At 47.0% G+C, this 18,815-nt stretch overlaps 1 protein-coding gene across 1 annotated transcript in view; it reads left to right on the top strand.

The window, feature by feature from the left end:
- The first annotated feature begins 4,692 nt into the window (after positions 1-4,692).
- The window catches only part of ADGRE1 (adhesion G protein-coupled receptor E1), a 66,657-nt gene continuing 52,534 nt past the window's right edge, over positions 4,693-18,815 (top strand). Inside the window, exons 1-4 of the mRNA XM_087425616.1 lie at positions 4,693-4,781; positions 6,765-6,827; positions 10,860-10,892; positions 17,772-17,918. Of these exons, the coding sequence (XP_087281742.1) occupies positions 4,751-4,781; positions 6,765-6,827; positions 10,860-10,892; positions 17,772-17,918 (274 nt within the window). The 5' untranslated portion in view covers positions 4,693-4,750. The remainder of the gene's footprint in view (positions 4,782-6,764; positions 6,828-10,859; positions 10,893-17,771; positions 17,919-18,815) is intronic.

Here is an 18,815-nt window from a genome sequence, read left to right as displayed (position 1 = left end):
ATGGTCAGTGCCCTGCCCAGACCAGGAATCCTATACTTTGAATATCACCTGTGCAGAAAAATATTAACATAATTGGCCATTGGCTGGGGTCTGGGAACTTGGACCCTGCCATGAGGATTCTTGTGCACTGGGTTTATTGAGGGAGAGCATTTAGCAGAGGAGGAGTGAGGGGAGCAGGGTAGGACAGAGGGAGGAGCTGAGCAAGGAGGTGGTCTCAGTTGGAATCTAGCCTCAGCCTAATCCCATGGGGAGCCCTGTAGCCTGAACAACACCACCGAATTGATCTCACCTTGGGGCGAGGGCTGGCTTTTTGTACTTCTGTGACCACCAGTTATTGGCTGTGGGCTGGGTCAGAGGGTTTGTGCAGCTGTTGGGCTGGAAAGCAGTCCTCTGGGGAAGGGGAAGCTGTGAGCTGTGAGCAGGCAATGCTCCCAGAGGCTGGGGGATGGGTGCACCAGCTGCTCAAGGGTGGCTGGACAGGGAGGCATCAACAGTGTCTGCTACAAGGGGCTTCAATTAGTTTAGGATGACTGGGGTTTTGGGAAAGTGGGGAGGCCAGAGGGGGAAATCAGCGTAACATGAGGCATGGTCTTGAGTGCCATATTAATGAGCATGGACTTCATCCTGAAGGTTATAGGGAGCCATGGGAGGGTTTAGAACATAGAAGGAGCATGGTCAAGGTGGGCAGGGCTTCCCTGGAGCCCCCCACACACAGTGTGAGGATGAGTGACATCTCTGGGGCTCCTCCAGGCTGACCTCTTCCGTCTTGAGTGTCCTTAGATTTCCCCTTTGCTGGGAAAGTCACAAGGGGTTAGGTTTCTGCAATCACTTGACTGGAATGGTGCATTTCCTCTGACACATCCTTCCCCTTTTTCTCCCCTTACGCCTTCCCTCATCCATGAAGGACCTCTGCGGTCCAGATTTTATAGCCTTGGTCACTTCTTTTGGGTTTGAAGGGTGAATGGCATCTTGTGTGCTCAATCACTCACCAAGACCCCAGACCCCATCTGTGGTAGCTAGAATAATGTGGCTCCCCACCCCAAGTTGCCCACATCCTAATCCCTGGAACCTGTGAATTTATGACCTTACACAGAAAAAGGGACTTTGCAGATGTGATTAAATTAAGGATCTTGAGATGGGGAGATTTTTCTGGATTATCCAGGTAGGTGTGATGTAAACACAAGGGTCCTTTTAAGAGGGAGGCAGAAGGGTCAGAGAGAGAGAATAAGAGAAGGATATTGGCGGGGGGGGGAGAGAGAGAGATTGTGATCTATGTATCTGTGTATCTATCTGTGTGTGTATGTATGTATGTATGTATGTATGTATGTATGTATGTATCTATCTATCTATCTATCTATCTATCTATCGAGATGATGAGAGAGAGAAAGACAGAGAGGGAGAAGAAGAGAGAGAGAGAGAGATTTGAAGAGAGAGATTTGAATAGGCTATGCTGCTGCCTTTGCAGATGGAGGAAGGAGTCTTGAGTTGAGGAATGCAGGTGGCCTCCAGAAGCTGGAAAAGGCAAGGAACGGATTCTCCTCTGGAGGTTCCAGAAGGAATACAGACCTGCTGCCATCTTGATTTCAGCCTCATAAGACTCATGTGGGACTCTGACTTCCAGCCCTGTGACATAATAAATTTGTGTTGTGTCAAGCCTCTAAGTTTGTGGTGATTCATTATGGCAGCAGCAGAAGACTCATTCGTCACCTCATCCCATTCCCATCCCCAGGAGGAGTCTGGGCTCGATCAGAAAACCTTCCAATTCCTTAATGCAACCTCCAAAAGTCAACTCTTCCTTCTGTCTCAGACTCTCCACCCACATCCTGATGTTACCCCAATTCTGTTCCTACTTCCCAAATTCCTCTCCATCTCCACAGCCCCTGTCCTAGACCAGACCACCACCACTCTTTTCTCTCTCTTAGATCAGCCTCACTTTCTCCCTGTCTCCCCACCCATGACCACATCCTGTGCAACACCCACTCTACACAGCACAAGTGTTGTAAAACACCAACCTGTCCATTACTTCCTTCCTGAACCTCCTTCAATTGCCCTGAAGATAAAGCCTAAACCCTTTCACCGACTTCAGAAGATCCTGGATGAAATGATCTTCAGCGACCTCTTCAATTCAATTCTGGCTGGTACCGTGCCTCCTATGAGTAGCTGTAGCCATTTAGCATAGCGGGATAATCATATTGACAATAACAACTAACATTATTGAGAATTTAATCTGTGTCAGGCAGGATTTTGTGATTTTATCATATAAAACCTCAAACCTCATGAAGCTATTATCATCATTTTACTGACGGGGAAAAATTGCTTCTCGGTGTGTTAGTTATCTCTTGCTGTGTAACAAATTACTCCAAAACTTAACAGCTTTAAACAGCACATTTTTATTCTCTTATAGTGTATGAAGGTCAGGAGTCTGAAGGTGGCTTAGCTTGGTGGTTCTGGATTGGGGTCTCTCATGAGGTCACAGTCAAGCAGATGGCTGGAGATCTCAGTTTCTCCTTATGGGGGCTTCACCACTGCACTGCTTGAGTGTCATAACAGCATGGTGACTGGCTTCCCCTCAGTGAGTGATCCTGGAAAGAGAGAGCACGGAGGAAGCCACAATGACTCGTACAGCCTCATTGTGTCTCAGATATCACAGAACGTCACATCCTCCTTTTCCGGTTCATTAGAAGCAAGTCACTAAGTCCAGCTCACACTCAAGGAGAGAGGAATTAGGCTCCCCCTCTTGAACGGAGGAGTATTAAAGAATTTGTGGACATCTGTTAAAGCTACCCCATTGGTCTGTCTCCCTCTAGGGTCCACACTCCTGGATGCATCAAACAAGGATTAGCGAAGAAAGGGCAAGTCCCGACATCCCCTCCCAGGTAGCAAAGTTACCCCACATTACTACATCCCTTCCACAATGATCCTTTGGGACAGGACATATTGTTATTACCACTCTCCAGATGAAGAAACTGAGGCCCAGAGAGGCAAGTCATCTCCCAAGGTCACTTTGGGAATATCTTGCAGAGTCAGCATTTGATCCCAGGTCTGTCTGACCTCAGACCCTCTCACTGTGATAGCCAACGCTTGGAGATTTCCTGTGTGCCAGGCTCTGTTCCAGGCACGTCACATATGACCACTCCTGGGATGTTCATGTCAGCCACACGAAGTAGATCCTACCATTACTGGGCCCATCTTATAGATGGGAATGTTGGGGCATAGAGAGATTGAGAAGCTGTCCAGGACAACACATGACTGGCAAGTGGTGGAAATGGGATTTGAACCCCCCAGCAAGCTGGTTCCAGAGTCTGCTTTTACCCTCCAGTGCTTCTCAAACACAACACAGCTCTGTTTATCCTCCTTCTTGGTGGAATTTGCTGCATTTTCATGCTGGCTCTTAACTGCAGCCTCACTGGGGCAGGGTCCCTTGATGAATCTGCTTCAGTGATCATAACTCCAGGATGGGTATCTTGCCTTGCACAGATCAAAAGGGAGAATGCAAAGACAAGTGGGGCTTTTCTTCCCAAGAACTTGGGGCTGGTCTTTCCATCTCACTTTTTAGCTTGTAGCAGATGCTCTTGGTGCCTGCCCACCCCCGTGACCCTCAACCCCTCAGGACACACTAGACTGACATCTGTCAGCCACTGCATTTTGTTATCAAGAGCGTTACACTCTGGAGCCTCAATCTGTGAGTGACGGGAGCTGGTGGATAAACACCCCAGTTCCCTTGCCCCACAGTTGGGATAACTCTGAAGAGTGCACTCTATGCTGCCTTCCAGAGGTGCCAGGGAGATTAAGATCCAGTTTCTCACTGTGTAACCTGCTTGATAACACACCCACTGTGGGCTCTTTCCCTTCCCTATCTCACTTCCCCCCTCACTAGCTGGAGTTTTGGGGGACCTCCTTGATGAACTACTCTTACCAGAATTCTTGTCACAGCATCTGCTTCTGGGGGACCCCAACTAAGGCATTACTGGACCTCCATATGTATAAGATTGTGCATGTGTGTGTGTTGGGTTGGGTTGGGGGGCTGGGAATGGGGTGGGAGTATTGTTGTGCATTGTGGTGATGATGGATATGATCAGATATAGTGGAGAGCTGAAGGCAGATGAAATGGTTAAACTCTAGACCTTGGATTCAGAGGGTCCTGGATTCAAATCTCAGGTCCGAGTAATCTTGGACACGTCACATCTTTTCTCCAAGCCTCAGTTTCCTTTTGTATTTTTTGATAAAATAGATGGGGATGGGAATCCCTATTTTACAATGTTGACATGATGATGAAATTAAATTTTGTTGACAATGTGCCTACACAGTGCCTGGTACATGATAGGTATGGTGGTTATTTTTATGGAGCAGGCTGGGAAGAGACCCTTGAGTTGGGGCTTGCCTCATCGGGGTCAAGTGGTGGAAGCCCATTTATCATTGGGTGCAATGGAAGAAGGTGATGAGAGATGGGAGGTAGATGTTGGTGGGGAAAGAAAAAAGAGAGCAGGAGGGAAGGAGAGAGAGATGGAGAGAGAGAACATAGTGACATAGCAGCCAGACCAATTTTTCTTCACAGTGATGAGAGGAGAAAATAAGGGGTTTGCCACCCTGTCCTCATTTAGTGGGAGCAACTCAGCAAAAAAGATTATGATTTTCTGGCAGTGTTGAGAAATTCTGGCTCCACCCCTGCCCTCTCCCCACACTTTCTGTAATTGAAAACCCGGAGAACAGAGAAAAGGTTCCCCTCTTCGAATGACAGAAACACAGCACGATGTGGACCTTCATCTTGCTCCTCTTCTGGGGTGAGTGTGAGGCTGAATGGGGCACTCGGGGAAGCCTGGGCTGGAAACAGGCTGTAGGAAAAAGGGAGGGCCATGGACCGTCCAGCCAAGAGGTCATAAATGTAGGTTGGACACTGCAAACACCTTCATTGGGGGACCTTTGACAAAAATCACTCTAGCCCAGGGAATTCCATCTGTCAGGGCAGAATTCCTTTACAGCCATTCACTTGACATGTATTTCCTGAGTATCTACTATGTTTCAGGAGCTGTTCTAGGCAGTGAGGATAGAGAATTGAATAAACAGACGAGGTTCCTACTCTCATGGGGCTAACATCCTAGTGGGAGGGGTCGGGCAGAAAAGAAGCCACTAACAGTAATAGCAACCACCCACTAACCATCGTTCTAAGTTCCTCAAATATAGAATGCATTCAACCTTCACAGAATTTCTCTGATATTGGGTCACCAATAGCCCCATTTTACAAAGGAGAAAACTGAGGCAAAAGAGATTAAATATCTTGCCCAAGATCACTTAGATGGTAAGGGGTGGAGTCAGGGTTTAAAACCAGGCAGTCTGGTCCAGACTCTGTATGCTTTATCACTACACTATGCTACCCAAAACAATAAACAAAAGCATTTCAGGTAATAATAAGTGCTATGAAAGAAGTTGTTATAGAGTGTGACTGGGGGTTATGTTGAAGGTGGAAGTCAGGGAAGACATTTGTCAGGGGTTATATTTGTGCTGAGATCAGAACAATGAGATGGAGACTTTCTGTCTGTCCTCTTATTGCTTCTTCTTTAGGCGTCAGTTTGTCTTGGTATTGTTTATCTTCTATGTTGTGGTTTCCTTGACATGTTTTGTGAGTTTGGGTCATTGGTTCAAATCTAAGAATTACGGACCTTGTCTAAGTGACAAGTGTGGGTTTCCTCTGCTGTTGTACAGTTTCTCTTATTTTACGAAAGAGGAAACTTAGGTATGATGAGATTAAATAACTTTCCTGCGGTCACATGGTCATTTATTGGTGAAGCCACATTTTTAAACCCGCATATTTTGACACCAGAGTTGGTATGCTTAAATACGATACCCCGTTGCCTCTAAGATAATTCATCAGCAAGAGAATTTCAGTTAGTGATAGTGAGTGGGAGTGTTGGGAGTTTGGGTCTGTGGTACTGGTTGACTGGAAGGCTACATTAGAAGGAGCAGGTAACTCATGGACTCCAAATGCAGGAATGCAGAGATGTTGCTTTGGGGTGTCAGCACTGGTATTAGCCATTAGCACCCCTCATTATGCCCTGAAGTCAACCAGCAAAGAGTAGTGATGATGACTTTGATGATGTTGATGGTGAGGGTGATGACGATGGTGGTGGTGGTGGCGATGATGATGATGGTGAGGATGAAGATGATGATGGTGGTGATGATGATGATGGTGATGAAGATGATGGTCGTGGTGGTGGCGGTGGTAATAGTGATGATGATGGTGGTGACGATAATAATGATGATGATGATCTTGGGGAAGAGCTTAATGCTGGAGGACTACACTGCCTTTTAGACATTTTAAAAAACTAATTGCCCTACCCTCTCATGAAATTTTAATACCACAGATAGACTGTACATCTATTTGTGTGTTATATGTATATCTATATGTGTCTTCTACATAAAATAGTAAGATTTTTTTCATCTTTCCCAAAAGAACCAAGTTTTGCCCTTTTGGGGGAGATACCATTCCTTTTGAGAATGCATGTTTTATTGTACATCTTTGAAAACCAGCTGGAGCTATTTTTGTAATTGAAAAGAAAACCAAAACAACCAAAATGAAAAACGAAAATAAAGTGCAGAAAAGCAGGAATGGTGGCTGTGAAGGTTATGTGAAATCATGTATGTTTCTCACTCAATTGGGTCTCTCATGTAAGCTCATCAAACCTGAGGCCATGCCAGGAGTAATTTTTAAGGTCGAGCCCAAAGAGCTTCTTGGTGGTTCATGGTCTTTTTCTTTTCTTTCTACACAGGGTGTTCTGTTATATGTAGCTGCGAAACAGTCACATTAACCCCACCGGAATCAGCGGCATGGCGTAAGTTGGTCCAAGAGAATCCATATGTCCAATGTGGTGGGAGGATGTTTTCTGGAGAGGATATTCTTTTGTTCAGAGGCTGACAGCTGGTCACTTGCTGAGAGCTAGTTAGTGGCAGAACAAGGGATAACTTCCAGGTCTCCTGGTTCCCACTCCAGGCTCTTTCCTTTGTGCCTTGGACTTGCTGTGTGACCTCAGGCAAGTCACATAACCTCTCTGATCTTCAGTTTCCTCAGCTATGAAGTACAGATAACAAGGTTCCTATCCCACAGGGATGTTGTGAAGCTTGAGTCAAAAGGGGTAACTTTCTAAACCACCTGGTGTGCGTGATAAGAGCTTCATAAATGGTAGCGTGGTGGGAATGGGCATGAAATTTACTCAAACTACAACTCAATGTGGAAAAAAAATGCATTTTTTTTATGTTTCATTAAGTATTCTCATCTTCCATATAAGCTCCTACTGGATAGAGGAGGAAAACAGTGTTAGTTTTCTCAGTGTTCTCAGTGTCTCAGTTTCTTGGTTTAGTCTTATTTGGGAAACCCGGTTTATATAGTATGAAGACTTAATCTTTCAAAATTTCTCACCCTACCCTTGTTCCTCCCAAGATGGTGTCTGGGTATGGGCATAGGGGCAGCTTATGGGATCTTGTAGCTGTGAAGTGCGGACTCCAGGTGGGGTGTTTTGTCTACAGATGAAGCATGGCCCCATCTTGGTTCTTGCTTGTCCATCAATCCTCTCAGAAGCTCAGCATCTCCAAGGGGTCCATGCAGTAGCTCCTGGTTTCCATGTCCAGGCTACAGAAACCAGAAGAGTTTTCTTGGGTCACCTACTAGCTCTCCCCGTCTGCTGGTTCTAATCCTTGGCCCCCACACCACGTTGGATGTGGCAACAGCAGAAAGAAAGCTTTTGTTGGGAGAAGTCAACCCTTAGCCTTGATGTCCCTAAATTCACCCACTCCTATCTGGAAGTCTCTGAGGTGACCCATCTCCACTTACATTTAGCCTTGAGGGGAGACGGCAGAGAAGCAGGAATCCTGGTGAGTCTTCTTCGTCTTAGCTCTCTTTTAGCTTCCTTCAGTTTTCACTCTTCCTATATAATAGGTATTTCCCTTACATCATATCCTGAGTCCTCTCTATGCCACAGCTTAATGAAACCTCTATCTTCCAGTCCTGCAAGCCTGGCTATTGAAAAAAACATTTATTGACATATAATTGAGATATAACATTGTGCAAGTGTAAGGCATGCAACATATTGATTTGATACACTTATATATTGCACAATGGTTACCACCATAACATTAGCTAACACCTTCATCACCTCACATAACTACCATTTTTTTTTTGTGGTGAGAACATTCAAGATCTACTCTTAGCAACTTTCAAGTATATAATACAGTATTGTTAACTATAGTTACCATTTTGTACATTAGACTCCCAAAATGTATGCATCTTGTAAGGCTTTGCTTTCAAGACTATTGTCTTCTTGGGAACTCAAAAACCCAATTTGATAATGAAAATCTGAACATTACCTTTGGCTGTCATTGTGTGTCTGCAGCTAAGACATCTGAAATTTTCCTGAATGAGATGAAATCCTTTGGCAGAATGGGTTTGAGCGGGGGTTGGGGGGGTGGGTCACATCCCTATAAGTGGAAAAGAGAAAATTACATTAATATATGTCCAAAAAGGTCATCCTTGATTTTAAAAAAACTATTGTTTTTTAAATAATAAAAAATCTTTAATAAAATTTTTTAATAAACCTGAGCCCAGAAAGCCTTCGATTGGTGAGAAAGAGATTGTATTAGTCTCCATAGCTCTGGGACCCAGTCCAAGCCTGGCAGCGTGTGGGCAAGTTAGATGGATAAATGAAGAATATTTGCTCCACATAGAGAGTGTGAGAAATGTATGGTAGAGGGTTGTACAAGGAATTTATAAATGGGAATTCAAAAGGCTCAACGTTTGAGAAAATTCTGTGCTATCAGGATTAAAAATGCATAAGCACAGGTGTGTTAACTGTGTGAGAGTTCATCGAACTGCACACTTATGATACTTGCACTTTTCTATATATATTACACTTAATAAAATGTTATAAAAATGGACATACACTTGACACAGCAACCGCTCATCCAGAAATTTACTCCAAAGAGATAGTCATATAACATACACAGATACCTCGCTATATACTCAAGAATGGGCATGTTAATACTATCCTGGTAACAACCTGGAATAAACTAAATGTTTGTTTACACTCAGGGACTGATTGGGTAAATTGTTGTGTTTGTTAGAGTAACTCCAGCTACTGTAACAAATAAAGCCAAAACTGTCAGTGGCTTAATAAAAAGAAATTTAATTCTTGTTTGTTTAAGAGTCCAATGCAGATATTTCTGGCTAGTGAGTGGCTTTCCTCCACGGGATGATTCAGGGACCCAGATCTTTCTGTATTGGGGCTCAGCCAAGCTAGGGTCTCAGAGTCTTCTGCAGACAGTGGCAGAAGGGGAAAGAAACAGTGGAGAAGCCACACCCACTTGACAAAAACCTAGGCCTGGCCGTGACACATGTCACTTCTGCTCACGGTCACATGACCATACCTGGATGCAAGGTGAGCTGGGAAATGTAGTCCATGGTTGGGCGGCTGCCTCCTAGTGACAATTCCACACCACAGAAAGGGGAGTGTGGAGTTTTTGTTTTATCTTTGGCTACCTAGCTATCTCTGGTGCAGCTATAGCTCATGGATACAATGGAATACTATGTAGCTGTTAAAAAGCATGAGTTAGGTCTATATGGACTGACATGGAAAGTTGCCCAAAATGTATTATTTTCTTAAATTTCTATTATAGAAATATTTAAACACTCAGAGGCAGGGAAAATAGTATAACAAACTCCCATGTGCCCATTGTACAGCTTCAATGCCTGACCAATTTTGCTCCTCTTGGTTTGCAAGACATACTGTTGAGTGAAAAAGCAAGTAGAAATAGAACAGAGCTGTCCAACAGAACTTTCCATGGTGATGGAATGTTCTAGATCCACAGCAGCCACTAGTCACATGTGGTTATTGAGTAGCTGAAACATGGCTGATATACTGAGGAATGGCATGTTTCATTTTATTTAATTTTAATAGATTTAAGTGTAAATAGTAGCTACTGTATTAGAGAGCACGGCGGATTGTAGATTGCATGATCCTATTTGTGTTAAGAAAATTGTGTGAATTTATAAATTCATTTCTATTTGATAGTATATTTGCACAGTTGAGTTGTGAATAGGACCCAGCCTTGAAGGATTCACTCAAGCTTTTGACAATTGTTACCTCTGGGTATGAGGATGGGGGACGGGGAGACTTTCACTTTTAATTTTATACACTTCTGCATTGTTCGAATTTTTTTTACAACAAGCAATTATTACCTTCTTAAAAAAAAAGATAAAAACAAAAGAAACAAAAATAAGGATTACCATCTGCTTTTGGTTAGTTTCCGTCGAAGCAGAGCCTGAGATGAGGATTCTGGTGTGAGTAATTCATGAAGAGAGGGCTCTCAGGAGACACTTGCAGACACTTGCAGGAGTGAGGGGAGCAGGATAGGGCAGGGGGAGAAACTAGCCACTCAGAAGGCATTTCAGGAAAGGCTTAGCCACAGCCCATCCCGCCGGAGCTCTAGAGTGTGAATTGCACCAGAGACGTTCACCTGCTCAGAGGCAAGGGGATGGCTGTGCTGTTACACTCCTGCATCTGTCTGTCATCGCTTCTGGACCAGTGAAACAGCTGTCAGATGAGTGTGCCAACCTGGTACAGTGGATGGGGGTGGTGCCAAGAGTAGCTACTGTCCCACCTGTCTCACCTGGCTGGGTGTGAAGAACTCATGAGCTGATGCAGGTAAATCTCCAGGAAGAGACTGGGTTTTCTTCATCACATACTAACGCCTGCTTCCATAACTTGCCACCGTGACCTTGGCACCCAGGGAAATATGGAGCCTGGCTGGGTGAGAGGATGGCTCATGGCCAGATCTCCAAGGCAGCTAATGACTTCTCTGTCCTCTGTTTGCAGGTCGGTTGCTGAATCTGACAGGGACGGCTTTTGGTAAGAAACTCCCCCAGATTGAAGGCAATCAGGCCTTGGGCAAGCACTTCCATCTCTCGGTTTCATCATCTGATTAGTGGGTATTGGGACGACCCCTACCTAATGGCATAGTTGTGAGGACTCCCCTCCATGTGGAGTTGCTAAGAGGTGGGCTCTGGAGTCACTCTTCCTGGGTTCAAATCTTGGTTCTGGTGCTCATTGCCTTGGGGACCTCAGGCATTTCAATAAATTCCCCAAGACTTCAGTTTCCTTGAAAATGAGGGTAAGAGGATTTAATTCCACAGGGTTTTGATGAGGATTAAATGAGGTGTGCACGGGCAGTGCTTAGAGTGGTATATGGAACATGGTAAGTGCTCCATTATGTTAACACTCCCCCTCCTCCTCCCTCTCCTCCTCCCTCCCCTCCTCCTCCCCCTCCTCCTCCCTCCCCTCCTCCTCCCTCCCCTCCTCCTCCCTCCCCTCCTCCCCGCCTCCTCCCTCCCTCCTCCCTCCCCTCCTCCCTCCCCTCCTCTTCCCTCCCCTCCTTCTCCCTCCCTCCTTCTCCAGCCCCCTCCTCCCTCCTCCTCCTCCCTCCTCCTCCTCCCTCCCCTCCTCCCTCCCTCCTCCTCCCTTCCCCTCCCCCGCCTCTTCCCTCCCCTCCTCCCCTCCCTCCTCCTTCTCCCTCCCTCCTTCTCCCTGGGCCCCCTCCTCCTTCCCCTCCTCCTCCCTCTCCTCTTCCCTCCCCTCCTCCCTCCCTCCTCCTCCCTCCCCTCCCCTCCTCCTCCCCTCCTCCTCCTCCCTCTCCTCCTCCCTCCCCTCCTCCCCGCCTCCTCCCTCCCCTCCTCCCTCCCTCCTCCCTCCCTCCTCCTCCCCGCCTCCTCCCTCCCCTCTTCCCTCCTCCTCCCTCTCCCCTTCCTCTCCTTCCACTGCTCCTGCCTCTTTTCCTCCTCTTCCCCCTCCTCTTCTCCCTCCTCCCCTCCTTCTCCATTTTCTTCCCCTTCTGCTCCTCCCTCCTCCCACTCGTCCTCCCTTTCTCTCCTCCTCCCTCCCCTCCTCCCTCCCCTCCTCTCTCCCTTCCTCCTCCCTCCTCCCTGCCCTCCTCCCCCTCCTCCTCCTCCTCCTCTCTTCCCTCCTCCCTCTCCCCTTCCTCTCCTTCCACTCCTCTTGCCTCTTTTCCTCCTCTTCCCCCTCCTCTTCTCCATCCTCCCCTCCTTCTCCCTTTTCTTCCCCCTCCTGCTCCCCCTCCTCCCACTCCTCCCTCCTTCCCCTCCTTCTCCTCCTGCTCCTCTGCCTCCTCCTTCTCCTCCGCTCCTCCCCCACCTCCTCAGCCTCCCCCTCCTCTTCTTCCCCTCCTTCCCCTCCTCCTCTCCTCTTTCTGTTCCTCCTCCTCCTCCTTGGAGAAACGCATATTATCTGGTTGTTAGTGGCTGGGCTTCGGCTGGGCTGAAGCTGGGAGCCAGTGAGGGGCAGAGCCAGGACCATGGCGGGTCCCCTGGACTCCCTCCCTGCACTCATCCCCTCCATTTTGCTCTCCTCTTGCCTTCTGACTTGTGGTGTGGCCTGGGGCAGGCTACGTGAACTCTCTTGGGCATCCGTTTCCACATTTGTAAAATGGAGTCATAACGTTTACCTTGAAGCAGGGTGACTGACCGTCCTGACTTGCCCCAGACTGGGATAGGGGGTGGGGTGGGGGCGGATCCCCGGACTTTGGACTTTGAGGGCTAACAACAGGAAAATCCTGGGAAAGCCAGGATGACTTGGTCAACTACCTTGACGCATTACTGTGGGGGCTGCAGAAAATGCATGGAAGAGGCCTGGTGCACGGAAGTCACTTATGAAATGAAAGCTCTAGTTGTATTTTAATAAGTTCCTTTGTCTCTCTGAGTCTCATTTTCTGCTTAGGTCAGTTAAATGACCATCCGTTAAATTGTTTTGAAGCTCATGTGTGTGTCTCAGTTGGGGTGTTGAGGTGGCCTGTGCCCTGGTCTCCCCATTCCTTGCCCTTCCAAGAATGGCCAGAGGGCACCTGTGAACCCCCGAGTCAGGGCCCATCCCTCCTCGGCCCACAGCCCTTCAGGGCTCCCACCTCCCTCTGGGTAAACTCTCAAGTCCTCCTCGTGGCTCACAAGGCCCTGCACAATCTTCCCCTATCCCGTTCCTGCCCTCCCCTCCTCCCTCTCTCCCCTTCGCTTCCTCTGCTCCAGCCACACGGGCCTCCTCACTCTTCCTCCAACATGCCAGGCACAGTCCTGCCCCAGGGTCTTTGCACACGCAGTTCCTTCTGCCTGGAAAGCTCTTGCCCTACATATCACACGTGGCTCCCTCCCTCAACTTCTTTATGTTTTAGCTCATGTGTCGTCTTCTTAGTGACCTCTCTATTTTTGACATTGTATCCCTCACCCCCACATCTCCAGATTATCAGCTCTGTGAAGGTGGAGAATTTTGTGTGTCTTGTTCCGCCGCTGAATCCACAGTGCCTAGAATAGTGCCTGGTGTATAGTAGGTGTTTGTATTTGTCAGGGTTATTCAGAGAAACAGAACTAATAGGATGGATATCTATATATCTGTATACACACACACACACACACACACACACACATACGTAAAGATTCATTATAGAGGATTGGCTCACAATTATGGAGGCTGGCAAGTCTTAAGATCTGCGGGCTGAGACTGGAAGGAATTTGGAGAACTGAGTGAAAGTGAGCATGGCTGATGGGACAGGATAGGAGATGAGCTGGAGAGGTTGACAAGTGCCCAGTCAGACAGGACTGGGTTGCTATTCTGGTTTTAGGTGGATTTGAGTTGTGAGAAATTGAGTTGTGAGTAATGGGAAGCTCAGAGTTGAGAGACCACAAGTGGTAACATGCCGGAAGTCTGCAAAGAGAAATGTTGCCTTCGTAGCTCAAAGAGGAAGCTGGAAATGAGAAGCAAGATGTTATCTGAGGCATCATGCAGGGAAGGGAAATAAGCAAGGCACACTGTAGGGAGCAAAGAGCCTGGGTCTCAAGACCCTAATAATGATAATCCATCTCTTACATTTTGTTTTTTTTTTTAAGATTTTATTTATTTATTTTTTTCCCTTAAAGCCCCAGTAGATAGTTGTATGTCATAGCTGCACATCCTTCTAGCTGCTGTATGTGGGACGCGGCCTCAGCATGGCTGGAGAAGTGGTGCGTCGGTGTGCGCCCGGGATCCGAACCCGGGCCGCCAGCAGTGGAGCGTGCACACTTAACTGCTAAGCCACGGGGCTGGCCCTATCTCTTACATTTCTGTGGCACTTTATAAAGAGTTTTCCTATGATGTCCTATCCTACCAATTGATGCTGGCATTCTCGCTGTGCCCCTCTCTTTATTTCACGCCCCACATCCCATCCACTGGCAAATCCTGTTAACGTTACCTTCAAAATAAATCCAGAATCCTAGCTTTCCATAGCTCCCACCTGGGTTGTGTCCACCATCATCGCTCGCCTCGACAAGTGTGGTCACCTCCTCCCTGGTCATCCGGCCTCTGTCCCTCTACAGTGCATCTTCCAACCAACGGCCAGAAGGATCATGTTAAAGTCATGCTCTGTCCTTCCTCTGCTCAAAACTCTCCCATGCTCCCCTCTTGCTCTGATAAAATGCTGAAGTTTTACAGTGGTCCAGCAGATCCTGCATGATTTGGCTATGTCACCTCCTCCCACTCTCCCTTTATCTACTGTACTCCAATGACACCGGCCTCCTCGTAGTTCCCCAAAGTCACAAAGTGTGGTCCTGCCAATGGGCCTTTGCACTTGCTGTTTCCTCTGCTTTAAATAGCTTCATAACTCACTCACCTCCTTCAGATCTTTGCTCAAATGTTACCTTCTCAGTGAGGTCTTTATCATTGAGCACCGACTATGCACCAGGCACTATTCTATGCACTTGGGATGCAGTAGTAAGTAAGAGGATCACACATCTCTTCTGCAGGCTCACAGTCCGTCAGGGAGACAAACTGGAAACAACCAATTACAAAAGTTTTTATGTAGAATTATCTTAGAAATTGCCTGAAAATTTACTCCATTTCCAGCCAGACCTACCTCTTGTCATGTAGAAGTAATGGAAATCATGCACTTAGGGTTTTCACTGGCCTGATGCTGCCATTCACCAGCTGTGTGCCCTTGGGCAAGTTACTTAACCTCTCTGAGCCTCAGTTTTCCACATTCATATAATGGAAGTTGTATTAGTTTCCTATTGCTGCTGTAACAAGTCACTGAAAACTTGGTGGCTTGAAACAACAGAAGCGTATTCTTATAGTTCTGGAGGTCAGAAGTTTGAAATGGGTCCCACTGGGCTAAAATCCAGGTGTCAGCAGTGCTGCATTCCTTGCTGGAAGTTCTTGGGGAGAATCTGTTTTCTTGCCTTTTCTGGCTTCTAGAAGCCAACTGTATCCCTTTACTCGTGTCCCTCTTCTTCCATCTCCAGAACCAACAGGGGATGGTCAAGTTTTTCTCACATCGCTTCACTCTGACTCTGCCTCTCCTGGTTTCATCTTTCTCTTATGAAGATGCTTGTGATTATGTTGGTCCCACCTGGATAACCCAGGCTAATCTCTCCATCTCAGGGTCAGCTGATTAACGGTCTTAATTCCATCTGCAACCTTAATTTCCCTGTGCCATGTAGCATAGCATATTTGCAGGTTCCAGGGATTTGGACATGGTCATCTTTGGGGGGTCCATTATTCTGCCAAACACAGAAATGATAGTGTCAAGTGAGTCCCTTCCCTAGCACCTGGAAGCCTGCCCCCACCTGTGGCTTTGTCCTCCTGGAACTCACAGTGTGGTAGAGGAGATGATCACTAAAAAGCTAACCACTCAAATAATCCAGCAACTATAATTTTGATAAGTTCCATAAACAGGGAGCACAGGGAGCTATGGGGGAGTCAGGGAAGGCTTCTTGGAGGAAGTGACGTTTAAGCAAGAACTGGAGAATGAATAGGAGCTGGCCAGGCAAAGCAGAGGAAAACAGAACAGCATGTGTAAAGGCCCTGTGGTGAGGAGGCTAGAAATGGAGAGTGAAGAGAGATGTGGTTCGGTCTGGTCACTGGGGACTTTCCAGGTCATATTAAGTAACTTGCATTTTCATTCTGAGTGCAACAGGGAGTGTTGTAGGCAGGGGTGGGGGTGGGTGATCAGATTGCATTCAGAGATGATTGCAGGGAACAGTGGAGGGTGTAGGGGCTGTAGGGGATGTAGGGGATGCAGCATCCAGAGGAAGATCTGTACCAAGCATAGCCATGGAAATGGAGAGATGTGGGTAGATGTCGAATATTTGGGAGGAAGAATCAATGGGGCTTGGGAACTCACTGGACGTGAGTTGAGGGCCAAAGAAGTAAACGGAGGTACAGAGATGTGAACTCCACTTGTCCCAGGGCTGGGGTGGCTAGGATGTAGTTTTGACTGTTTCCATAGAAACCAAATGACAACAACTTAAAATGTTTATTTCTTAGAAGTTTATTCTTCACCCTCTCATAAATCTCCACTTTGTGGATGGAACCAGGTGACAGGGCTACCTCGTCTGAGATCATCTCAGCTCCCAGGTGCCTTCCATTTTGTTGTTTCTCCATCCCTCGGTGCGGAGGTTTTCCAAAGCATCATCCCCACGGTTATGGATAGATCACCTCATTCTGTCCACATTCCAGCCCAGGTGAAAGGGAAAGGAGAAGTGAAGACCACGCTCCTTCTTTTTAAGGGCGTGGCCAAAAGGTGCACATATCACTTCTGCTCATTTCCGTTGGCTGGAACTCAGCCACATGGCCACACGTAGCTGCAAGAGAAGCTGAGATTGAAGCCTAAATGGGTGGGCATTTTAATAAAAGGAAGAGGGGGAGATGGGTGTGGGGGAGTAGCCACCTTTCCCTGCTTTGGCGTGTCCTGTGGGAGCTTTAACCCAGGTGGTCCTTGCTGCAAATGCTGCAGCCTTGACTCGCATACTCTTCTGTCTGGAGCTCTGATGCTCACAGAGTGGTCCATGGACCGGCATCATCAGCATCAGTCACAGGCTTGTTAGAAATGCAGAGACTCAGGTCCCTCCAGACCAGCTGAATCAGCATCTGATTTTCCAAGGTCTCCCGGGGATCCCAGGTGAGGCAGATGCTGCTGGTCTGTGGACCACACTTGGAGAAGCAAGAGTCCAGATCAGTACTTCTCACACTTCCTGTGCACACACATCACCTGAGGATCTTGCTAAAATGCAGATTCTCATTCAGTAGATCTGGGGCAGGGCCTGGGAGTTTCTGTTTCCATCAAAATGCCAGGCGATGCTGATGCTGCCCACCCACGGACCACACTTTGAGTGGCAAAGTCTAGGGTCTGTAAGGTCCTTGACTGAGCAGTTTCCTAGGGCTGCTGTAACAAGTTATCACAAACTATGTGGCTTAAGACAACAGAAATTCGTTCTCTCACAGTTCTGGAGGCCAGAAGTCTGAAATCAAGGTGTCAGCAGGGCCGTGCTTTCTGTGAAGGCTCTGGGAGAGAATCTGCTCTGTGTCTCTCTCCCAGCTTCTGGTGTTCCCGGCAATCCTCGGTGTCTCTTGACTTGTAGATGCATCACTCCCATCTCTGCCTCTGGTATCACGTGGTGTTCTCCCCAAGCCTGTCTCTGTGCCTCTTCTCCTCTTCTCATAAGGACACCAATTATATCAGATTAAGGGACCATCCTTCTCCAGCATGATCCCACATTAACTTACATCTTAATTGCATCTACAAGGACCCCATTTCCAAATAAGGTCACATTCTCAGGGACCAGGTTTAGGGCCTCAACATATCTTTTTGGAGGACACAATTCAACCCACAACGGTCGCCTTTACTCTCGAACGCTGGCTTCCCTTGCAGCCCTGCTCTGGTGCACTAACCCGAACCCTTCCTTCTGTGCTGCCCAGAAACGAATGAGTGTGTGGATACCACCGTCTGTCCAGCTTATGCAACCTGCACCGACACTCCAAAAAGTTACTACTGCACTTGCAAACAAGGATTCCTGTCCAGCACCGGAGAGACAGAGTTCAGGGGCTCAGGTGTGGAATGCAAAGGTGAGTTCACATCCCCTCAAAGGTGGTAGGAAAATCAAATAGAAGCTAGCTGGGTAGTGGATGTGGGTACTTTTTGTTTTTTCCCCAAATATGATTTCCTCCATCCCTCCCTGTCTCTCTCTCTTCCTTCCTTCCTTCCTTTCTTCCTTCCTTCCTGCCTTCCTTCTTTCCTCCCTCCCTCCCCCCTCCCTCTCTCTCTCTCTTTCTCTCTTTCTTTCTTTTCATTCTTCATTTCTCTCTCTCTCTCTCTCTTTTTCTTTCTTTCTTTCATCATGAGAATTATTCCTGGTCACAAAAATTTCCAATGGTTAGAGGCTAGCACTAGGATCAAAATGAAAATAAAAATCCTACTATCTGTCAACATCCAGAAATAACCACTGATTTCATTTTTGGGGTGTGCCTTCAGTCACCTCTCCTGTAGATAATAAGAATTTTTAACATTTATTGAGTGCCAGCCTGCGTGAGAAAGGCTTTATGTGCATCGTCACATAAAATTGACTGTAAGCATTGTGATGATCTCCATTGTCCAGATGAGAAATCTGAGGCTTGGAGAGCTGAAGTGATTTGTTTAGGGTCATGCAGTTGAACTAGGATTCAAACCCAGGTCTTTCTGACTTTACTGAGGGTCTCTCAAACACGTGGCTTAGTTGCCACACTCTAGTTAAGGGGTGTTGGGGAAGCATGTTTAATCACTCTAAACCTCAATGTTTCCATCTGTAAAATGGGTGTATAAAAGCATGTATCTCAAAGGATAGTTGGGAAGATTAAATGCAACAATGTATGCAGTGTGCTAGGCACATGTGCAGTATCAAGGGCTATATTAACGTAAATAATATAAACTGACATCATTCCCAGAAAGAGCTAAGTTCTTTGTCTGCATTCCTTATATTTAGACCC

Source organism: Ceratotherium simum, chromosome 39 (assembly GCF_057802395.1).
Source record: "Ceratotherium simum simum isolate JZ-2026a chromosome 39, ASM5780239v1, whole genome shotgun sequence".
NCBI lineage: Eukaryota > Metazoa > Chordata > Mammalia > Perissodactyla > Rhinocerotidae > Ceratotherium > Ceratotherium simum.
Note: the sequence above shows the minus strand (reverse complement) of the source record. Positions and strands in the feature narration are given on the sequence as shown.